The sequence below is a fragment of the Tamandua tetradactyla genome, chromosome 5, assembly GCF_023851605.1.
Source record: "Tamandua tetradactyla isolate mTamTet1 chromosome 5, mTamTet1.pri, whole genome shotgun sequence".
NCBI classification, from domain to species: domain Eukaryota; kingdom Metazoa; phylum Chordata; class Mammalia; order Pilosa; family Myrmecophagidae; genus Tamandua; species Tamandua tetradactyla.
In genome coordinates this window covers 104,764,680-104,789,863 of record NC_135331.1, presented here as the reverse complement: position 1 = coordinate 104,789,863, position 25,184 = coordinate 104,764,680, and the positions used below count along the sequence as shown (strand labels likewise).

The window sequence follows — 25,184 nt, the reverse complement described above, 5'->3', positions numbered from 1 at the left end:
CTGCTGAGCCACCACGGCCTGCCTGCCCCATTTACTTTTATATAAAATCACAAGACTTACTTTTCATGATAATTCACCACTTCACTATAGTGACTTTTAGCTACAAGTGCCAGGAAACCCAGTGAGAACTGGGTTAAATAATATGAACATTTATTGTGCAACTACCAGGAAATCCAGGATAATGTGCATCCAAAACTGATCACATGTCCAAGCGTCAACCAATGTCAGGCAAAGGGACTGAGATCCCCCTGCTTTAAACCAATCACGACTCACCCCCTAGCGCTAGGGAGGGTGCTGCCTTCCCTGAGCCCATGGCCTTGCTGAGGTTAACTCCACAGTAGGACCTGGGCTGGCAGCAAAGAGGAAGTGCAGGCACCAATGTCTTCCATTGATGGCAGAGAACAGGCTGAAGAATATGATTGAAAATCAGTACCCAGAAGTAAAATGCTAATATTCTGAATGTTCATCTTCTTTTTTACTAAAATATTTAACATTCGTCTCAAGCTTGAGTACTATTGGTACATGGCCAAGGGCAATAACCTTGGCAAGAAGGAAGGTGGGGGGGGGGGGGCGGTTGCTAAAGAGAAAGGGAGCCAGACTGGAGCAGACTGATGAGCTTGGGGACATCAGAGCCCAGGTCTCAGGATACTAACTCACAGCTCTCCAACCCTTCCCATATGCCAGGCTTTGCACCTGAGCCTATAATAACAATGATGTTATTATCCCATTTTCACAGATAATGAAAACTGAGTCTTGGTGAGATTAAGTAATGTGTACAATATGACACCACATAAATACACATGGGTGGGACTAGGATTTAAATTCCTTAGTCTGACCCAGCCATCCTTGCTCTGACCCTATGACGGTTTCAACCAAGCGCAGACTTGGGACTGCCTGCATCCAACTCACCTGGAGCACTTAATTGAAATCGCAGATCCCTGGGCTCCAGGCCAAGCCTCATTTATCAAACCTTGTGTGAGTTGGGTTCTAGAGTAGACAGCTGAACTGCATTCCCTACACTGACGTTTAAGGACTGCAGGATCATAATCTGTTACTTCCCATGTGTGTTCTGACCCTGGGCAAGTCACTGTTTCTCCTTAGGCCTCAGTTTCCTCACTTGTAAAATGAAAATGGGTAGGGTCACTTCCAGCTCAAAAACTCAATGATTATAACTTATCTTTATACACAACAAGCTGTTAGCCTGCAACTGGCCCTTTTCCATGAATTTCCTTATCTGCAAATATCAATGTTATTGAGATGATATTGCAAGCCTTGCAGAATTTGTAGTTTGATGCACAAATATTCACAGAGTTTTCCTGGAAAACTTGGAGAACTAGACATGCCCTTAATGTGGTATGTTTGAAATACAGCCTATTCTATAGTCCAGGGCCAGGACTAAATGACTTTTTAAATATCCTCTCACCGTCCCGTGATTCTTGGATTCTCTGACCTCTTGGCACTGCCAGAGATGAGGCTCATCGGCAGTTTTGATCTTCCCTCCACTCTGAAGTCTCAGTCTAATTTAGTGGCATCATTCAAAGATTTAAACTTTGTCCTATACTGTTCTATAGCTCTAACCCCTTTTTTGCTTTGCTCTGTTTTTTTTTTTTTTTTCTGATTTTTAATTCAGAAAAAGGACAACAAGCTCTAGAGGTATTGGCCAAACAAGTCTGTCCACTCAGTGGAGAGGTTTCCAGATAAGAAGGGTCTGAAGGACTTCCCCTGGGCGTGAGGGAAATTGCACACGCCATCCGGGGAAGGGGACCAGGAAATCACTTCTTGTTTTTCAAACAGCAGCCAGCCTCTCTGGGATGACTTTGTGAGGCTCAGGGGCCCACAGCTGAGGGAAGCACGGCTGGGGCTGCCGGTCCTGCCTGAGTCCTCGCAATGAATCTCTCCTGGCCCTCCCTCCACCGGGCGTGAGGCCTCAGAGGTGGCCGTGGGGCAAATGGCCTCGTAGTGGAAACCAGGAAGCTTCAGGCATCTGATCAGAGCAGCAGCCGCCCGGGGACAACGGTGCTGGACAGGTAACAGGCATTTCTCCTACTGTAGTCTGTCTCCCTTTGTAGCCAGACCCCAGAGACACTTGAGTCCCTGAGTCACTCCTTTTAAGGCATCTTCCAGTTAGGATCCTCTTTGCCTGATTTTCTTTTATATAGCTTGCATTGATGTTGGGAGCTTAAAGGAGGTCCAGCCAAAAGAAAAGCACTGTGCCGTCTACTGGTCAAGTTGATGGGGCTGTGTTTAGGAAGACTGAATTACCAGGCAACTAGTGGAGATCCTTTTAGGGTTTTCTCTGTAATAAAGAAAATGATTTTTTTAAAAAATGAATTCTCCAGTACCTTAGGCAGGAAGTACCGTGAAGTTGGAGCATTCATAAATGAATATGCCGCTGCCTGCCTCGAGCATTTCTATGGCCAGGCCACCAAGCTGCGGCTGTGCTGGGGAAGGGGAAGGCTGCAGCCTTAGCCAGAGGAGCGTGCGGGGCTTTCTCAGGCTTTCCTGGGACAAAGGTGATAGTGGAACGTAAAACGTGAACTGCAGCCTCCCACCCGTGGCTGAGAGGAAAAGGTGTGTAGTCAGTGCTGTGAAGGAGTAGTCAAAATCCTGGGGCTTAAGAGCTGGGCAGGCTCTCTTGGAGCATTCTAGGAGAGAGGGAAAGACCCGTGATGTGTGATTTGCTTACACTGTGTTTTCTTATATTTTGTAAAGAACGTGGCTGTGCTACTTCATCATATTTCAGTTTTTCCTTTCACAGGCAATTGTTTATATTTGGCTTTCATTTTTGAATTACACAAATAATAAATGAAGGTATACTTGTTTAAAAGAATATCCCTGACAGGTTATCAAGCCCATACTTCCCAATACACCCTCTCCTTTCCGTCCCCAAAGATTATCCTGCCAATAATTTGCTGTGTTCTTTACCAGTTAAGAGACTTATTTTCTGTTCTTCCCAGCTTCCAGGATAAGAGTGGCACATAGAAGCACAATAAATTGTCATTGCAAGACTCATGTATCGATCCTTAGCAATATCTTCCTCTAGTGGCAGAATGAAATGATACAAAGGGGTGTGAATCATTCTTCTAGCACTTAGGGAAGTATGAAGTGATTTTACTCATTTTTATTGTTATTATTTGGGGTTTGGTTTTGGCTGTGGCAGTTAATGATAACAATCACCCACAGATTAAGCTTTTAGATTTGCCAACTAGTGGTTTGGACTTTTCCCTTGAAGACCATCAAAGATAACTTTTTTTCTGTAAATGAAAAGAAATGAAAAATAACAGGAAAAGAAATAGATAGCTACAGAGATAAACAGATAGATGGTAGAAAAGATGGTTGACCTAGGAAAAATGGGTGTGGTTAGAAGTGATTCCCTTTTATTCCGCGGATAATTCACGTGTTCAACAGATTGGTTTATTTCCAATGTTGCTGTAAATTTTCTGTAAAAAACAAAGTGGCTATTTCTCTTACCCCATACATTGGTAAAAGACAACTGAATAAAAAACTATCACTAGGAACAAGGTGAAATGGGTCACTGAGAAAGGGTTTGGAAAGAAGGTATAAATAAGCAACATGCCCCTCCTCCCCCCAAGAATACTTACACAGCACTTTCAGTTGCTATTTGGCATTTTCTTGCCCCTTTCCAAGGTTCCTTTACCTCCAACTAGAGGGCCCCATGGCCCTGCCAATTTTGGACATCCTGTAGTACTTTCCGGTCTACCAGTACCTGTTAAATTTACCTGCCTCGGTTATAATTTTCCACTGCCACATAATTAATCCTTTTGGGGCACAGAGATGAGAAGAAACCCAAGCCCCACTCTTGCTCAGTAATGTAAGGATAAAAATTGCATGGAGCAGAGCATTAATGTAATCAACTGGATCCTGTTATCTGCATGGTGGAAGCTTCTAACACCTCTGTCAATTAGTACCAGCCTAGGAGCACAATAAGAAGGTGTCCAGACCCTAACCCAGACCAGTTACGTCAGAGCATCTGGGAAGGGACCTGGCATATTATTATGATGTGATTGTATTATGCAGCCAGGGTTGAGAACCATTGAGCCCTGGCCATTAGAATCAAAGTGGCTGAATTGAGAAGCAGAAGCAATACCTACCTGTTCACGAAGCCCAGATGGAGCCAGATGTGCCAGCAGCTGCAAGCACCATGCATTAGAATTCTGGCTGCTGCTGTGTATCAGAGGAACAGACCCATCTGTACATGAGAATGAAGAGGGTTTTCAGGAGCAGTGACTGTTGGGTTTAAATTGAAACAACTTTACTGACCTTGTTGCAGATACATTGGCTCCCTGCTACTTGTTGGATTTTATAAAATCAGATTAAATGTTCTAGATAAACAGGATGTGGTCTTCTAGTACCAAATTATTATGGGGGTCATATATTTTACTTAGCATCATCTTAAACACGTTGTGTTACAATCTTAAGGAAAAGGGAAAAAAATAACAACAATTGTCATTGGCATGACCTGCCACTTTCTAGATTGATTTAATTATGGGTCATTAATGTCAGGTTGCTTACTAAATCATAAAATGTGCCCCTAGAGAGTATTTTTCCATATTCTAGTACTGCTCATTGGTGTAATATTTGTCTGCTTTATAAAGAACACTAGGAGGTTTTTAATCTCTTTTTCTCCAGTGCCTGCAAGTTCTTCAGAGTAAGGTGTTTTAGGAAGACCCGTTGAGTTAAATATCTGCATTGGCTGTGTGCACACCATAAATTAATGAGTTAATTACCAGCTCTGCATTCAGTCTACACTGTATGCCTCTGGTCTTGATGGCTAAAATAGTAGGAATTTTGCCTTTTTCCCAAAAGGTAACCAGAAAAATAAAACCTTTAAAAATCACAGGTTAGTGTAGAGAAATAGGAAAACTTGTCTGTTGTTGTCAGGAATGTAAAATGGTGCAGCCACTGTGGAAGACAGTTTGACATTTCCTCAGAAAGTTAAGAATAGAATTTCCATATGACCTGGCTATCCCACTTCTAAGTATATGGCCTAAAGAATTGAAAGCAGGGACTTGGACAAATATTTGCACACCAATGTTTATAATGACATTGTTCACAATTGCCAAAAAATGGAAGCAACTCAAGTGTCCATAACCAATGAATGGATAAACAAAATGTGGTATAAACACATACTAGAATATTATTCAGCTGTAAAAGGAATGAATTTCTGATACATGTGACAACATGGATGAGTCTTGAAGACATCATGAGGAGTGAAATAAGCCAGATATACAAGGATAAATATTCTATGATCTTACTGATATGAAATAATTAAATAATAAGCAAACTCATTGAGTCAGAATTTAGACTATAGGTTACCAAGGGATGAAGTGAGGGTAGGGAATATGGAGTTAAGGCTTAAAATGTACAGCATTTCTCTTTAGGATGATGGAAAAGCTTGGGTAATGGATGGTGGTTATGGTAACACAACATTGTGCACATAATTAACAGCACTGAATTACACATTTGGGTGTGGTAAAAAGGGGAAATTTTTAGGTGGTATATATGTTACTAGATTAGAAAATTTTAAAAATCCATGAAATTGAACAACACAAGTGAACCCTAAGTGAAACCATGGACTATAGTAAGTAGAATAATATAAAAATGTACTTTCGTCAAATGTAACAAATGTACCACACCAACAAGGTGTTAAAAATAGGGTGGTATAAGTGAACTCTATTTTATGCATGGTTTTTCTGTGAACCTACTACTTCTTTAATTAAAAAAAAAGAATCAAGAGTTCAGATTTTGGCAGCAGATTTAACTACCTTCTTGCTATGTGACCCTGAATGAGTTATTTAATATATCTAAGCCTCAGTTTCTTCATCTGTAAAATGGAAATAATTATAGTTCACACCATATAGGATAGCAAGGATTAAATGAGCTAATAAATGCGTGGTGCTTAGCCTTAAGCCTGGCACACAGGAAATACCTGATAAATGATAGCAACAGCAGTTGTGGTCACTTGCTAGGTGAACTAGCCAGACCTGAAATGGTGAGTAAAACTCTGATATTTCAGTTGCCAGGAATATTATGAGAAAACAACTGGGAGGTCGCAATCCATTCCACTAATATTTATTACTAATATTTATGACATTTTCAAAAGGAGGTAAATTAAAAACTTACGAGTAGGTCATTCTGTTCTATAAAAAGTGTTAGGGAAAACAAATTGTACAGAAACGTAACAAAATAGATTGTGACACTCTTGAACGCCAGGTGGATTAGCTCAAATATCCTCTGGGCATTTGAGGATGTTTAAGATATAGGAATATGGTATAGTGACAATCTATGAAATATAGTGTCCTAGGAAAATCAAACAGTTTCTGGTATGTTTCATTACTGAACAGGGTAGAAGGAAGGGAAAGGACTCATTCAGGAGATTACTGCAATGATTTGGGTATGAGATGATAACATCAAAACCAAGGTAGAGGAAAATAAAAAACTATGAGATTATCAACAGTGGAGTCATTAACACAATTTTGTGACCAGTTGTATTGCTGCTGTCACTGCTCCCCTTATATCTGTATCCAAGATACCTGTGGGTTTTTTTTTTGGCATTTTTAAAATTGTATAGTATAACGTATATATAAAGCAAAGAAAGGAAAAAGCAATAGTTTTCAAAGCACTCTTCAACAGGTAGTTAAACGACAATTCCCAGAGTTTGTCATGGGCTACCATGACATCATCTCAGATTTTTCTCTATAGCTGCTCCAGAATATAGGAGGCTAGAAGGAATAAATATTTAGAGTCAGAGAGTGAAGAGAGAAAAGACAAAGCCAAAGGAGAGGTATTTGCCAGGGTCCACGGTTGGAGATTGTGGGGGGTGGGGGGGTAGGGGTGGACATAGAAGGAGGCAGAAAAGAAGCAATAGCTGGGGCAGCCAAAGAACCAGAAAAGGAAAAAGACAAAGTTCCAAAGGAGGTGATAAATGGTGTTGAATGCCACCCATAAACCCGGGAGGGTGAGACTTTCCTTATATTTTTCAATTACGCCATTAGTGTTGGGTTTGTAAAATACTCTGCATAATGAGGTGAAAACTAAAACCAGAACACCCAGTTTGAGAAAATCATGACCTGCAGTAACTTCTCAGGGTACTGTTATTTTGGGTGGAAAAAAAAAAGAGTAATACTTTTTTTTCCATTTTGAATAGCACACACATTATTGTTAAGGTCTAAGAAAGTTCCTAGAGAAGGAAATGAAAGTTTCAGAGAAGTGAAATAATGGGCAATACCTAATCTAAGGGCGATGGAGAGGAAAAGGGCTGCAGAAGGGGGAAAAGCAAAGGGTTAAGATGGCTTTGCCAATTATTAAAGTGTTAGAATACTTATAAACCACATGGTCAACACCTACTACCTCGAAACCGCTGCATGATCTAATTGTCCTCCAACCCCCTACCCTGCGTCAGCCACAGCTTCAGGCATCCAGTCCCTCACCTTGGACTCTCCTACAGTCCTCCCTACTATTCAGCAAAGAAATGGTTTAAGCTGGTCCCACAGCAGGTCAAGACATCTCTGCTCCAACACAGTCTCCAGAGACAGGTTCTCATTGGCCAGTTAAAATATACCCAGTACTAGTTTCATTTTCACCTAATGAGTGGTAGAATGATAGAACTTCAGGGTTTGCACGCAAGCCCAGGCTCTTCGGTGCTCAGTGCTGCAACCACAGGACTATTGGGGTATACCCCTGGCATTGTTCTACAGGCTCAGGGAAACCCTTCCACCTGGTAAATGAAGGTAGCAAGATGGCCTAGATAAGAGCAGAGTTAGGAACTTGGTGTTTTCATAAAGATGGTAATCTCCTGCTTAAAGGTTAAAATCTTCCAGGGATTTACAACGAGGAAAGAAGAATAAAAGGTTATCAAGGCTGCGCACATGTGCAGTGTGTTTTGGAAAACCCGACCCCATTGTGTATAAACAAAAGTTCCTCTGTAATCTGTCGGTCCGGAGCATCCCTGACACAATGCGGCTGCTGGACCTCATTTCAAGGCAAAGGAAAAAAAAATTTCAAGGCAGCTTTTTAATTGGTATTGTGTTTCGTTTTTGATTTAAGTAAATATTTAGCTTCTAGGTCTGCATGTGCAAGAGATGAATCACCTATTTAAATAAGGTCAGCAAAGATAAGGCTTATCACCTCTGTAGTTGAAAATACAGATAAACGAAAGCTAACTCTTAAAGTTACACTTGAGGGTTTTTAATCTAAATTTCTGCAAGTTAGGAGTTAGGAACTTATTCGTATTACAGCCCTCTGCATGCTTCATGGAGAGGAGTGGAGATTAATAATCACATTGTATTTGCAATGATAGTCCTGAAATTCGGCACTACCATCCATCATCTGCCATCAAGAGGAACTCTGCTTTGAATCATTCTCTACTAGTAGAAGGAAGGGTACATGCATATATCTATTTTCAGTCTCTCACTTAACCTCTATTTTGACCAGAAGTACATAGTTTAAAAATAACTGCCTGAGCCTAGAGTCTGGATTCTAGGGTATGGGAGCTGGAAGGAGTCAGGAGATAGCTCCATGGCTTCTTTCGAAGGGTACAATAACTTGTCTAGTTCCAGACAGAAGCCAAAGTCTAGTTAAAGGTCATGGCTTCCCTTGATAAAGCAGGGTGCAATCTAATGAATTCCTTTGTCAAAAAGAAAGCCATGCATATCAGAGCACCTTTGTTACTGTGTATGGTCTACTCAGCTAAATTGTTTATTATGGGAAGATTGAATCATTTGGTCTCCAAACTCAGATGGGTTAGCCTTCCTAGCATATTGTCTTGGTCAATTTGATCTGCTTCTCTCTCTGGAGTGGCAGTTTCAGGAGCGCTCCTCTGTCCTCCAACCTCTGATGCCCTCTGTTCTTACTTTGCTCTCAGGGGTGAACTTGCCTGGAAATTCAGAGAAAAAGAGGTCCTTGGATAGGAATTATCCCAATCCTGCCATGTGGCTGCATCCATCCTCTACTGCTCCCGTCCCCTCCCAGGGAGGAATGTCTGTTTTTCCATCCTAGACCCATTTCTTCTCCTGGCTCTGGTCCCCATCTTCCTACCATCTCAGGAAACTTCAACGATCAGCCAATAACCACTCACCTTAAGCTAATAGTAAGTTTTACTACATCATCAGCCTCCTTTCTTCTGTAGCCCTACCTATTTACTTTTCAACATTTTCAAGTCCCTCTCATTTAAAAATAAAATCTCTCCCTTAACCTCAAATCCCTTCCACAATTATTCTCTCCCCTCTACTTCACAGCCAGATTTCTTGAGTTTCATATGCTCACCATCTTCAAGTCCTCAATTCCCACATACTCTACAGTTCACCACGTGGCCTCCTTAGAAGGACACCAGTCATTGGATTTATGGCCCACCCTAATCCAGTTTGATCTCATTTTGATTACATCTGCAAAGACCCTGTTTCCAAATAAGGCCACAGTCACTGGTACCAAGGGTGAGGACTTCAACACACCTTTTGGATATAATTCAACCCACAACAGATTGGAATCCACTGCAATGGTGCATGTGATGGGCAGTGAAGGCCTGGACTGTACAGTAAATCAGAGATGGGTTAGATAAATAAAAAAATAGTTTAGGGATATGTTCAGAAGCCTAAGCAAGTTCGCATTTGAGTTGAAATAATTGTGAGGAGTTTTAGACTTTCCGAATGGTAGTGGAAGCTTCAGAGACCCACTCCAGCAGCCCTTTTTTTTGTATGCTGTATGGCAGGGATCACATTTCATTCTTTTTCCATGTGAATATCCCATTATAGTAGCACTCTTCATTGAATTTTTGTTTGTTTGTTCACTTTTTTTTGAGAAGTGCATGGGCCAGGATTTGAACCCGGGTCTCCCTCATGGCAAAATTCTACCATTGAACTACTGTTTCACCCCTGCTGCCCAATTTTGAACTCACTGACTACAGGCAACTCCCTGGCTTTGCTGATAAGAAAACTGAGGCTCAGAGAGGTGAAATGGCTTGCCCCAATTCACACAGAAAGTGAGTGGAGAAAGTGAGACTAGAACTCAGGTTTCCAGTTGCTCAGTCTGGTGTCCAAGTACACAAAGTTGTCTGTTTATTCATGTTGATATCCCAACAAGAAGATCTCTTGGCTTAAATCATACCTTTTTTCCCCCCAGAGTAAAATAGACTGATTGATATATAACCTTGACACTACTGCAGACTAGCTGTGGCCTTGGTGTTATTACTCATCCTTTTGGCTTCTGTTTCCATGTCTGAAAAGTAGGGATCATTTGCTGACAATAACCATTATCTATATTCCTATCATAAATGGCTCACCTGACAGTAGCACAATATTATTAACTAGAATTTTGGGGATTATCATTTGTCCTACCAAATCCCGACTGACTCAGACACTAACTGCTCTGGGGACACAGAATACTTGCTGTGCCTTAGTTTTCTTATCTAAATAAAAACTGGGGGTTTAAACTAGAGAGGCACTCTAACTTGTCTCCCAGTTCTCACTGTGTTTATTTTTATATACCCGCTCTCTTCAGATCTGCCGTGGATCCTTTCTTCAATTTCTGTAAAAAAAATACAGGATAATTTAAAATACCCAGAATCAATAGATACTACACAGCAGGCCAGACAACTACATTCACCTGTTCTAAGTGATAAAAATAAACAGAGATGTCCCATTCATTGAACTGCAGCCTGACTAGGCTCTTGCGTGCTCTGGGCTCTGCAGACATGATCTCGAATGTTTCCAGCAAGGAAACAGGCAGCTACTATGATCCTCATTTAAATCAGGAAACTGAGGCTCAGCGGGTTAAGTGTCTTACCCATAGCTGATAAGTGGCAGAGCTGGAATTAGAAAGCAAATCTGTTTTCACCTCAAAGCCTTGCTCTTTTTACCATGTTCTATTAAGGAGAGGCAGGAATCACCTTGAGCCCAAATGCTATCAAGTTCGTTCTTCTTCCTACTGTCTAATACCATGAAGTGGCCCACTTGAAAGTGGTTAAAATGGGAGATTTTGAGTTGTATAGATCTTACCACAATAAAAAGTTTTTAAAAGTTAATAGGCAATTTTAAAATGTGGTCTGGATTTTTTAATCTATGTCCTTAACTTTCTCCATGATCCAAGACCAGTTATAGGATGAGTGTATATATAAATAATAAAGTCTTATTTATGGAAGGAATTATTCTAAGGGAAATATCCAGGGTCTACTGCATTATTTATTTCCTTCTATATTGTATGTCCTTTTATGTTATACAATCTGTTAGTCCTTCAAATTTCCTGTACTAGCATGATAAATCATCAGAGAACGTGTTTTGGGTATAAAGCTTTGATACAAAATATTTAGTGGGTCTCTTGAAAATAACCCAGAATATGCACGCTTTGTTGAACTCAACCCAATTTTACTTTTAATAGCACTGTAATGGTTGAAGGGGAAAACATAAAACCTACGTTTGTTTTTCCTGGAACAGATAGTAGTGACAATGCATCATATTTTACTTAAAATCAAACAAACAAACCAATAAAACCTGAAGCCCATTTTTCCATAATTATATACTTACCTATTTATTGCCCTTGAAAAATATATGTAGAAGTTATTCTTTTATTTGTTATCTTCTTAATTTATTCCAAAGATGATACTGCCATTCTGCATTCCCTATGGAAGGAAAAAAAAAGCGACTTAAAACAGCAGAGCTGCTGTCAGATAAGTAGATGTCAATGCATACTTATAAGAATACAACTAAAAATATATGAAGTATTTGTTAATTTAACCTTTTCTAATGTAATATTTCCAAGTCAGACTTTCTTACATTCCTGGAATTCTGTTTGATATACCAAGGGTAAGAATGATAAAATATTTGCTTTGATTACTGTGGGGAAAAAATTAAGTATTCAATTCTATTAAAATAAACTTCTCAGAAAAAAAAAATTAATGGGCAATTAAAATTTCTTGAGATTGTAAAAAAGAAATTCATTCTCCCTCCAAATCAGAATGAAAATAGCCCTGACTTCTTTGGTGATCCTCAGAATGTGCTGGAACGTTTCCTCCTGATTATCCCCTGGGTGTCCACGAGAACGAAGCCTTCCCTGTCCTGTCCCAGAGCTAAGCCCGCATCACTGTGGGTGGGCAAGCTGCCCAAGGGAGCTTTCACAAGCAGCTAAAGGGATCTGCTGAATATCACCTTTGGGGGCTGCTTTTCTTCCTTTGAAACAGAGACACAACTTCTGCTTCTGCTATTCTCCCTTGCCCAAAATTCTCATTCCTTTCCCCATCCTTCAAGGTCTGGCCAGAGACCCTTTCTCTTATTAACTTTGCCTGGGTCACCCCAAAGCCTAGCCAACGCCCCCTTTCCTCAACTCCAGCCACGTTTGTCATTGGTAGGCTACAGCTCGGCTTGCAGACAGGCCAGTTCGGGTCATCTATGAGACCTGGGCAAGTTGTTCAACCTCTCAGAGCTTTACATTTCTCATCTATGAATTGGGATGAAAATCCCTACCTCACAGCAGTATTGTGAGATAAAGTGAGTGAAGTAACTTATTTTTTGCACTCAGCACAGTGCCTGGTAAATATCAGGCATTTAGTAAATAATGTCTGCTGATCTTATGTTTTTCTTGACCTCAGTGTTTCTTTAATTGCATGTGCCGTGCCTTCCCAACTGGACTGCCTGCTTCTTGAGGACAAGAACCATGGCTCCTTTGACTTGGGAATGCACAGCACCATTGAGGGCCTACAGAAAGCACTTTACATTTGCCGGTCAATAAGTATGCAATGCATTTTTTTTTCTTTATGGGATATATAACAATCTCAAATAACAGCCTAGGCTATTGAATTCCATCCAAAAATATCAGGTAGATCACCTCTGAATTCATGCTTTCACGAATCCACTCACTTATCAAACATTGATTGATTGCCTCCTTAGCACATCCTCTTCCAGATTTCATTTCTACATAGTTTCTTAGCAGAGGGAGAGCTGTAGACTAGTGACGGAAGGTCCCGGAATGAACAGGGAAATGTGGAGAGAGCAACAGAGTGGTGAAAATATGGCCCTGTGGAGACCTCAAACCTGCTTGCACATCAGAAGTAGTTGGGGTAGATATTTAAAAATATGGAAGCCCATCCCCAGATATTCTAATTCAACCAGTGATATTAAAACAACAACCAAACTCTCAGGTGATTGTTCTGATGTGATCCTGGGATAAGAACCACAGAAGCTGTTGTAGGTTGTAGTAGGTGCCTAATTACTCCTGGAAACTTTCTTCCAAGGTCATGGTACCTGGGAGATGCTACGAGGTGGGGCTTTGGGCTGGGTTGAAGCCAGGGGCAGAGCCTGCACTACTACAAAGAGGAGGCACCTGGGCAGAGGCTGACCAAGCTTATGTCACCCTTGTTTTCACCTCTTACTTATGACTCTCCTAGGGATCCTGGGAGGGTGTCAATTTCTCTATGGGAAAGTGGAATTGAGGATGAGAGCACTGGACAGAGGAGCTGTGTAGAGCTTAGGAAAGAAATCCCTTCTGGAAAGAATCCCAATACTGCCCTATTTGGAAGGAGCTCAGAGTCACAATTTGATGATGATGATGACACTGGGTCATCAGACCACACAAAGGTGGCCATTTCGTGAACATGCTTCCAACCTTGCAAGGCACACAAACCCACTTGTTCTCTCCCCAACACACCTCCACACCTCCACCCAAAAGTCTGGGCAGGTCAGGGGTGATGAGAGTTTCAAGGAGAGGAGTTGGTCTTAAGCAGTGGCTGTTTCTGAGACTTGGAAAAACAGTTTTCTGTTTTGTTTCAGGCCGGTTTTACAATGTCAGTTCCTGATGCACAGTGCCTCTGCAAAATAATTACATTGTTGACTGCTTCAAGGAACACAGCCCCTTCATCCTCAAAATGTGATGCTGTTGAGAATCCCCACTGCCCCTTCCTGGCATATGATGTCACGATGTGCTTTATTTTCCTCTCCCTGAATTCTAACTTGACAGGCAGGAAAATAGAGTCAGAGAAGACAAGGAAGTTACTCAGTGCCACGGGGTTAGTAACGAGGATTAGGTCATCTTTCCCAGCTCTTTCCAAGATGCAGATGGTTCTTGCAGGTTAGTGAGTTTTAGTAGAGTGTCCACCATTTTCATTTTTAAAGGAAAAGAAATTAGAAATGGCATCAGATAACTTTCTTTCTTTCTCTGCCTCTGTTTCCCTGTTTCTTGGTCTTTGTCTGCTTTTTATTCCAGGAATGTCAGGATTAATATATGAACTTCTAGGGGATTTACAATTAAAGGGACCCTACTGAACACACACAGCCTTACATGTGGGATACTGATCCATGCTGGTAACTAGATGGATATGGATTATTTTGTCCCATTAGCCCACTTAGTCTCCCCTGGTTCTCTCCACTGGCTGTGAGCTGGAGGAGGTGATACAAGTTTACCCATGTAGGTAAGAAAACTTTGCCTTTGGGTTTCCCCCCAAACGTAGCAATGACCTCAAAAGCTGGGTTGATGTTCAGATGACACCACTGTTCCAGTCAGTCAGGCCCTTGCCAGGCTGGTTGTCAAATACTTTGAACATGATCTTTCCCCCAAGTTGGTGGCATTCTCCTTTCTTCCCAGAGGAGATCCTCTTGTCCTTGCCCTTGACTTTGGGTGGCTGTATGTTGTTCCACATCCAGGGCTCACTCCCACCCCATAGTAGGATCCTCCCCATGTCTCACCTCTATTTCTATTGACAAGTCATTTTGTTGTAATCAAATGAGTCAACAGAAAAGGACTGTCTCTGGGGAATCAAAAGGACCAGACATGACCATTTGGGGACATTATAATTCTCACTAACTCTGCCAACAATTGGGAACTGGTTGAAAGATATGGAGTCAGTCCCTCCAGTACTTAGGTCCCTCCATGAGTGTCAGAAGGAGGCTCATTAACTATTCAGTTACTAAATCCCATCCCTTTGATTGACTGTCTCGATATGGAACCAACTAGTATAGCTCTCATTTGGGGCCTGAAAAGAGTAAGTCGTCTTCTAAACACCAAATTCATCCCAGGAACAGTTGGTATCATTAAGCTAAATAAGCCTGTCCAAAATCCACAAAGCCTCACTCCCTTTCAACAAGGGAGGAAATATTTCCAATAGAGAACTAGGCAATGAGTTGCTTGGATTTCCCTACAGCAGACACATCTGTTCACAAATATCTATTCCTGTAGTTGAAATTGCAAGACATTTTCCAAAACCATTGGGTTGCAGAATTTAAAAAATGTATGGGTTTGCCAAATTTGCAAATTGGGTCAGTTTTCCAGGGCCCTGAGTTTCCCTTTTTTCCAGTAGGAAAGGGGAATAGGAGGCAGCCTACAGCTGGGGATTGAAACACAATTCTTGTTGGCGTGTAAAGCCATCATCAGTGTGCTATCCCCACTACCATTCCTTGGCACTCCCTACGATGCCTCTGCCAAGTCCTGCCCTTCCTGGTGCTTGCCCTCTGGTTTCTCTGCTGATCAGAGGGAAAATCATTGCAGCCTGTGTTGGCGAAGCTCTTCGTGTTTCTTAAAACTTTTTCATCTATGAAATTCACTAGAACCTCAGAAAACTGTGAGAGATTTAAAGCAGGGATAATTGTTCCCATATTACAGATAGGAAAACCTGGGCTCCCAGAAGATAAATGATTTACTCAAGAATGTACGGTTTGTTAATAATAATCCTGGCTCCTAGCCCATGGCTTCTGTCTCTTAGTCTAGGGCTCTTTTTCACAACAATGAACAGGGATGAAAAAGCAAGTCAGGAAAGGAATCTACATAAAGGAGCTTGTCCTGGTCCTGGGGTTGGAGTTATTCCCTGTGAAACTCTATTTTCTAAATGCAACAGTCATTAACTGTCCATAAAACCTCTGTTTCCATAATCAGCATTATAAAGATGTAGCTCTCCAAAATCAATGCATAAGGCCAGATATATTATGATATTGATATTCTATGTTATATATTATACTATGATAAAATAGTTTATAGTAAAACATGTTCTTTTGGACCTAGTTCAGGATTTTTCATACTGATGGATCATAGCCCATTAATATGGGTCATGAAATCATTTTAATGGGTTGCTACCAGTGTTAAAAAAAAAAAAAGGATAGGATGGAATTGAGAGGATCTGTGTGCATGGCAGGTAGTAAAGTATTGTTCTTTACATTTCTTTTTTCATGTCTATATATACCGGGTCACAATGTTAAAAGGATTTCTTACTGAGTAGTCTTTCCCTTTTTCTTGCTTTCCCCGTCTCTCTTCTTTCTCTCTTCTCTTTCCTTCTCTCTCTCCATGTGCACAGGAAATCCACTCAAACATCCACTATCTTTGCCCTATTGACAGTACCATCTTCACCCCCAGACCCAGGCCCCCCAGCATTGTCATATCCTTACCCAAAGGTCTTGGGCAGAAATTGCTCTCTAAAGTTGATTCCTTCACGCTCCTTCCTTTTTCTTCTCTATTGAAAGGTTCTTGCATAACATTGCCTTTAAGGCAGGGCTTGCTCGTTCTTTCCTTGTTTAATAAATTGCTGTATCTTTAAACCTTCATATTTCCATTTCAGGTAAAACGACTCAAGCCTGAAGAAATGAAGTCCCCAGGGAGAACCAGTCTGTGCTTCATGTTTATTGTGATTTATTCTTCCCAGCCTACTCTGAACTTGAATTTAGAGCCTATTGTTCACCCTTTGGTGAGTAAATCCAAGGCTGCCATATTTTTCCCTGTCACATCTGATTTGGGGGGAATGTCACAGACAGAAAATACTTTAAAAAAAAAAAGCAGCTTTTCTAGGACTTCTAAGGAAATGCTACAAATTTGAGGGTGGGGGGAGCAAATGAGCATACATGGACATTAGCATATTTACTGTACTACAATTTACCATACCTTGAAATCAAAGAGACATCAGTGTATCCTAGAGAGAGAACTCTCATCTTCCCTCTGCAACTAAATTGCCATCTCTAGTTTGACGCTCCCACTTTGTGAAATGGACAACAATGATGATAAAGCAAATTTAGAGCACTTAAAAGAACATATGTTCTCAAAGGATTCATTTTAACTTTGGGCATCAGACTAGAATACATTTCAAAAGACATTAATCATATTGTTTAACAGTTGTAACAAAGGTACCACACTAATGCAAAGTGTAAATAAAAATGAAAAGTATGCGGGGGCGTGTTATAGGAACTGTATTTTTTGCATGATGTTTCTTAAACCTACAACTTCTCTGATAAAGATATTTTTTTAAGTATCTAATAAAAAGACACCTGTGCATGTGTCAAAAATCACAGACTGATGTAGCTGAAGGGACCATAGATTATAATCTAGGACCTTTGCTGAAAATTTTCTAGGACATTCTGTCCTTGGGAAGTCAGTGGGAGTCTAGCTGAACTGAAGGAAGCGATAAGCACCTATTTGTTTAATCAACTACCTAATCATGTTATTCCTTACTTAGGTTACTTTATCCACCAGAAACACAGCATATTATTACAATAATATATACAACACAATCTATTACAAATTCTTAGGAGACTAATATAATTTTCTCTATGTCTCGTTTCTTCATGTGTCAAAAGATGACAGTACTACTTATTTCATATGATTTTTAAAGGAAGTAAATTAGTTAATATTTGCAAGATGTCTTATAACAAGAACCTGGCACAAAATAGATGCTATTATAAACGTTTGCTATTATTATTGTTTTCCACTGTATTTTTTCTATTGATTTTTTTTAAAAAGGTATTATTTTATTCCATCTGTCACTCTTGCTAGAGCTTCATCAGTACATTTAAAAGTTTTTATAAAAGCATTATAAAATGGCTCTTTCTGCTCTACTTGGTACCTTTTAATTTTGATCATCTCTTGTTCCAATTATCTTTTTTATTCGTGTTTGCCTGACCTTTGATCTTTATATTTTATTTGCCTTTAATGTATTACTGTGCTTTATATGGGTCTCTTGCAAACAGCATGTTTGAGTGTTTTTCTTTCTTTTAAACCAAACATGAGGAAATTGTCTCTGATTAGGAGAATTTAATTTATGCACATTTAGTAACATTTAAAATGCTTCATATTACTCTAAGGATTTTGTCATGTGACTTTTTACACTCCTTTTGCTCTGTTTTTGTGTCTTTTATTGTTTGGCCTGGATTTTCTTTATTTTTCTTTATTTCTTTCCTATTTGAAAGTGTGCATTCTGTTTATATTGTCTTAGAAATAACCTTTTTCTAAAAAAATACTTCAAATCACTTTTCTCTAATTATCACCATCAACAATGAAACAATCTATTTTTATTCTTTTTAGTAAAAGGAAAGATTGAGCATGCTTTTTTTAGTTAAACCACATGAAATTGTCACTTCTTGACTATTTTTGACCTATGAAAACATCAATTTCATGTAGTTTAATCTAATATTTTTTTCCTATGCCTTCTCCATTACAATCCTTCCTTGGCCAAAACTGCTTTCAAATTCTGGTTGATGCCATTGCCATTATCATTGTTTTTATCATAACTAGTGAATTACAATCATTATATTATGTCTCCTTTTTTCCAAGAGTTATTTTTGACATTGGCAACATTTGTTTAACACTTTTCAATGCTCATTTCAACTGAACTTTACCAGTGAGTCCCATTTTTGATTGATCTCTCAGAGAGTTAAACATGTTTTCAAGTAATTTTTGCTGAAAGGGCCTGTGAATAGCATGCTTTTGAGCATATACATATCTGGAAATAGTTTTTTTGCAGTCCTTTCTTATGAATGGGTGCAGAGAAACTGAAACTTTGTAGATTCTGCTCTATTTTTTTCTGTCATATTTAGGATTGTAGAAGTGAACTATGAGGCCATTCTGATTTTTATTTCTTTGAAAGTAAATTGTTTTCTTTTTTTATGAACTACCTATACTTTTTTCTTCACTCTTGAAATGAAAAACTCACGAGAACATGCACAGATGTTTGATCTATATACAAAAACTCTTTCAGTATTGAATTAGATATTCCTGCAATTTACATTAGTATTCTTATTCTTTAGTAATAAATTCCGTCCTTGTTCTTTTTTTTAAGATTGCTGTTATATGCAGATGTAATCTTTTGGGTCCATATTCATATCTATCATATTTTACTTTATAATTCTTGTACCTTTTGTCATTCAGTACTTTTCATCTGAATTCTGAGAGGATGTTTTTAGAGTTTATTCTCTACTTCATTCCTTGCCTTTAACCGGCTCCATCTTATGTCTTAATTTTGCAATTTTAGTTTTGATTTCTATTTATTATTTCCTGATTTCAGATAGTTTCCTCTTCACTAACTGCTAGCTCTAGTTTCACAATGTAATGCTTTCCTGAAACAGAAATTTCCTAAAAATCCACCTGCTTCCCCACCCACCCCACCCTCATTTTTTTTTCCACTTACAATAAATTCAGTTCAATGGCAGGCACAAAAATCTTTCTACATTTGTCCGAAAGAGGGCTTTGCTTATGAAAATTTGCCTTGTACATCAGAGTTGCTGAAGTGGGTTCTGCCAGAGACTGGTTTCTTGTCTCAATCTTTCGGACCCAAAAGAGTACTGATGGCACTTAAGAGGATGGAGAAAATGCCTCTGGCTCACCCTCACCCTCTATCTCCCCCCACCCCAGCTGCGTGGGAGGCAGGGTACCAGGCTGGGTGAGCTGAGTGGGTGGATCCCTGTTCCTGCCCTTCCTTCTCCCAGACCTTCTTGTGCAGAGTACAACCTGTACAGTGACATGACCAGCCTGTTCACAGACAGAGAAGAGGGAAATATGCACAGTTCCTGTGAATTCACATGAACAGCGTGCAGGACTGGTTTCTCAAGTGGTGTGGGGAAAAAGCCAGAGCTCGAGGTGATCTCAGCAGTGAGGTAGTTCTGCCTGAATTCCAGAGTTTCGTAGCGCTCAAGGTGGCCACAATGCCTTCTTGCTGTGCCTGGTCTGTGCTGCTCGTGAAAGCCCCTGCAAAGCCCCTCCATCTGCCGATGGCACAGACTGGTCCAGGGGTCAACTGCAGGCCTCCAGCGGCTGATGGTGGAATTTGAGTTTCCTTGAAGGCTCCACCACCTACCCCAAAGGACGGCAGGTTTCCACCCTCGATGTGCCCTTCAAGGTGTGATATCTTCAGACACCCCAAAGGCCCAGGCTGCTCATTGGAGAGGTGCAATGAAGCCTACCTTATCTGCTTATTAGCCCTAACCTGCCACCCAGCTCCCACTGCTGACCTGCATTTTAACTGCAGCATGGGCTGGAAATGAGCCTTTGAAATGGGACAGTGTAGCTTGGTGCTTGTGAATCACCCATGGACCTTACAACGCAGATTTAAATTCAGTACATCTGGCATGGGGCCCAAGATATTGCATTTCTGACAAGCTGCCTTTGCTGCTGCTCCAAAGAACAAACTTGGAGTAGCAAGGTAGTAAACTCTCAGCTTCTGCCTCAGGCCTGGGTTTGAAGCCTGGCTCTCACCCTCATTAGCTTTAGAACCTTGGTCAAGTTTTTTCTCTCCCTGAGTGTATTTCCTCTACATTAAATGCAAATAGATACTATCTACTTCATCCATTTGCTGTGTGGATAAAATGATACCATACATGTAAGCTTTGGCACAGTGACCAGCACAGAGCATGTACTTAAGGACCGATAGCCAGGTTTACTATTCTAACATAAGTGAATCTGTGTTAACAAGTTTACGTGAGGGGACGTTCCAGCAGGACCCTTGCTAAGCCAATTATTTCACATGGAGACAAAGATCCCGATGTTAAATTGAGGATTTCAGTTCAAAAAAAAGAGGAGTGAGTGAGAAGGCCATGGTAGGGTGATGGGGTGAGATCTGTGACAGCTGGGGCCTTGGGGACCAGCTTATTTGTCATCTGGATCCCTGGGCATTTTCTTTTCCACAAGTACAAAGCCACCTCTCATTCCGGCATATCTGCCCAGGAGCAGAGGAAGCATCCAGTGGCTCCCCCTCCCTGCCCACGGGCCCCACGGAGGGTGAGGGCAGGAATGCAGTCAGAGGCCCTTCCTACCACCTGGGCACAGAGCCCAGGGGAGTCAGAGGCTCCAGGCAAGAGCTAAGACGCATGCATTGCCCTTGCATTATGTCGGTTTCTACACATTGAACTAAACCTAAAAGAACCTCATTGCAAGTGCAGCTGCAAATGTGCTTTTGAAATTCTCATCATCCAGTATTCCTTTATTCATTTCTTCAAAAAAGACTTGTGAACTACCAGGTGCCCACGTTCCTCAACCAGGGTCCCCTAAGAGCCTACCTTGGGGGGATAAGGCTTTTTCTTCGAGATTAAGACATACAAGATTTACTGTGCAAATACACCAGCGATATACAAATCACAGAGGAGAGACTCTATTACAGCTGATCTTTTTCTAAAAATGCAATTTAGTCAAGGACAGGAGGAGAGAAGCCAAGGGAACTAGTCTTTGAAAAGGGAGAAGAGGTGAGGAAAGAGGAGAGAAAGAGAGAGAAAAAGTGCTAGATTGGGAGAGACAGGGTCACTGAGACAGACCCACAGTTTCCTAGGGTATCTCCTGATAAGATGATGCCGATATCTCTGTGGACAAGTGCAGACTTTGGAGCTAGGCTACCTGGGTTCAAATCTTGGTCTGTTGCTTAAAAGGGCTGTGTGAACTTGGAAAACTTATGTGACCTCTCTGAGCTTCTGTTTTCTCAATAGCGAAATGTGGATAATTATAGTACTTACTCTTAGAGTTTTTAAAGGATTAAATAAGTAAGCATACATCAAGTACTTAACAGTGCTTGGCATAGGGTGTGGAATAAATCTTACACATTATTATTTTTGCTATTATTATGTAATAACTAGAAAGTAACAGTGGCAACACAGAAAACAGAGTGGGGTCTCTTATATGAAGCCTTGAAAAGAGTTTGGATTGGGAAGTACATGACTGGAAAAACTCACCTGGAGTCCGGGATGAGCAAGGAACATATGTCAGGTCAAGGCATGGGGTGACACATGGCATAGGAGCTGGTCTGTATCACTTCTTAAACAAAGCTGTATGATGAAAGGAGATGAGCTCGACAAAATGAAGTGGGTGGTCATGCAAGACAGAGTACTCCATGTGACAGCTGCCCCGTGGAGTAGGGTGATGCCCTGTCCCTGAACAGCACTTACGACATATCTGAAACTAACCTCAGCGCTTTACATTTGTTAGTCTTTCATCCTCATGACAACTTAAGGGGTAGGTTATTTTTATCCCCATGCTATATGAGAGAACTGTGGCACAGAGAGGTTAATTAATTTGCCCATGGTCACACAGCCATATTATGGCAGTACTTACTCTTAACCACTGTACTATATAATAACTAACGTTTATTAAGATCTTTACAGTGTGTAATATTGTAGTTCAGAGTATCCTCATTACAACCACTTGAGGTTGGTACTACTATTTGTATTTCCATTACACAGAAAATAGAGGCTCAGAGAGCATAAGCATCTTCCCCAAGGTCACATGGCTACTAAGTAACACAGCCTTGTACCTAAATAGTCTGACTATAGAGCCATATCTCTTAGTTCCTACAACAGAAACCAGCAATAGAATCATCCAAGAGACAGAGGACTGGAGAAGGAGAAAATAATCTTTAAGCACAAACAATGGTTAAACAGATCTCATGCAGCTGAAATTTGAGGTGGGGACAGGCTGAGGGCTGAGAAGAGGTCGTGAGATTTGTCTAAAAGGTCACTGGAATGACTCAGGCTTCAAATCTTAGCCAGAGAGCACAAGGTTTAGAACATCATAATTTATGTTTCTTGACGGGGTCTCAAACAGCAGGAACTCTGAGAAACTCAGATATGGGAATTTCTTCCGCTCCTGGATCTAGACTGGTCTATGAAGACGCAGATTCCCAAGTCACATCACAGAGACGACTCCATTTCGTTTTCCCTGTCATTACTTGCAGTTTGGCCAGCATCCAGGGGGCATCGGGTGCTAAACCATACAATGCCTCTGAGATTTAGGGATATCTGAGCAAAAAGTCTTCTCTAACATTAATTGACGATGTTTTAAAATGTTCTTTCAGGTTCTCAGTGAACAGGCAATAGCAGAAGAAGAGCTCCTAAGGCAAAAACGAGCAGGTATGTGAACCCTGTGCTTGCCTATCTCTTCCAGTGAGTCCAATCAAATGACATTTGTTGTAATGTTTTTGAATACAACGATCCATATCATTCATTCAGCATCAAGAATACAGATGAATTGCTAAAGTTAATAAAGGAACTACCCTGTTTTCCCGCGTGACATCAAGTGGATCATTTGACACATACTCCCCCTTTTCTCTCCCATCGCCCGCCATTCTGCATATCATGATTTCCTTGTAGCTGTTTCCTCAACTGCCCTGCACCACCACCAAAAAGCCTGCTTCTCTGGTCTCAACCCAGCAGGTTTTCCTTTTGCTCCGCCTCCTCCCGCCCCCACACCTTTAAAAAATTCCTCTCCACCCGCTCAGCACTTTATTCTGTGGATCTGCTCAGCCCCTAGGCTTAAATCCTCCACCGTCCTGTTCTCCCATCAAATTCCAAAGGAGCGTTTGGACCTTGCCCTTTGGAGAGGCGGGGACAAGTGAAGAGCTGTGAACATTCTCACACTAATTCTCGCTGCCCAGGCCCAGGTGTGGTTTTATTGTACATGTGCAGGTTGGATTTACCTGGAACCTGATGCTCGCTTCGGCCACAGCAACCTTTCTAAAACAAAAACCAAACCCTGTCATTTCCCCTCTGAAAATCCTTCATTGGCTCCCCATCGTCTTGAGGCTAAAACTCATTCATCTGCTCATGTCACACAGGACCCTACCTGCCTTTCCTACTTTATCTCCTTCCGTTGTTCCCTTTTACAAAAATTGTCGATGCCCTGCAGCTATTTGACAAATAGTGCTCGTTCCCCTTTCCTTGTCTGGGAAACTCCTATTCAAGTGCCCTTCAGAAGTTCTCCTGCCCTCTAAGGTCTTTCATTGGTTGCCCAGACAGTTAGGGGCTGCTGTACTGGTTTCCCAATGCCTTCATACATTCCCATATTATAATATTAGCAATGATGGATTATATTTATTTTGCTTCCTATTGGCAATCCCCAGTAGGTGTGGGCTCCCTTCAAGCTTCTTCATCTTTGTAACCTAAGCACTTAGCCCAGTTTCTCACTAAGCAAGTGAATGAATTGAAAGAGCTCCTGTCTCTGTCATAGCTGTCCCTTTGTGAGTTCAGGGGATTCATTCTTATCATAAAGATCTGCTGGCCTAGTGGCTGTGCCATTTGTTTAGCAGCTAGAACTTCTTAACCCATAGCATATGACTGAATCATTTTCCAGGCATGTTGTGACTTGCTCCATTACCTTCCGGTCTAAAAGAGATACTAGGCAGCCTAAGGGAGTGGGCTTGTCTTGAGGTCAGGATAGAGACATCTGGGAGAGCCTCTCACCTTGCAGTAGCAGATCCAGCTATTGCCCAGTGCTTGGATGAGAATTTGACCACATTTATTAAAATCTCAAAATTCTCTTTGGAAGGTCATATACTGCTCATTTTTTTTTCTTCCTCTCTTCTCCCCTTTCCTTGACTTTCCTTTATTTGTCCTCCTTTTTCTTTTTTAATCTTCATTTAGCTATCCCTATAGGACCCCCACTCCCCCTTTCTCCCTTCCATCCCTGAAGTGACCTATAACCCAGACTGCACTTGAAAACAAATGTCATTATCTCTGTCCCATCCCTGACAAACCCCTGAGCCCTCTTGTGCCCCGTGACAGGAAAAAGACCAGAAACGTGTTCATTTGATATTGTGAAGCCCTTTATCTTTTAAATCAAACCATTTGCAGATGAATTCCAGTGCCAGGTTTCTGCCAAGTTCTCCTAGGGCTCAGGCTGCCAGCTTCCTCTGGAGCAGTTGGTACAGCTGTAAAAGGAAGGTTTTCCTGTACTCCGGGCCAGACAGATCATGATCAGTGGGGCAACGCGAGGTGCTAGCTCTTAGTGAGGAAGCCACTTCTGCATCTAAATATTTGACATTCCAAAATTTTTCCAGGCATGCTTTCATTAAAAACAATTGTGATGATGATAAATCACCATGAAAACATGTTTTTCATTTATTATACATGATCCTCTGTGCTCCTGGGCCTCTAAGTCATCTTGGAAGTGTTAATGAGTCAACCCATCATGTGTAGAAGATGGATTGGCCTTGGTATTTTTACAAAATTGCTGAA

At 41.0% G+C, this 25,184-nt stretch overlaps 1 protein-coding gene across 7 annotated transcripts in view; it reads left to right on the top strand.

The window, feature by feature from the left end:
* ADGRF5 (adhesion G protein-coupled receptor F5) overlaps positions 1–25,184 on the top strand; it is a 101,834-nt gene that overhangs the window by 33,387 nt on the left and 43,263 nt on the right. For 6 of the 7 annotated variants that reach the window (XM_077162002.1, XM_077161998.1, XM_077162001.1 and 3 more), the window contains exons 2-3: positions 16,547–16,672; positions 23,027–23,081. In XM_077162002.1, coding sequence (XP_077018117.1) covers positions 16,571–16,672; positions 23,027–23,081 — 157 coding nt within the window. In that variant the 5' untranslated portion in view covers positions 16,547–16,570. Of the gene's footprint in view, positions 1–1,728; positions 2,028–16,546; positions 16,673–23,026; positions 23,082–25,184 lie in introns of those variants that run through there. The other variant, XM_077161999.1, reaches the window with a different exon arrangement.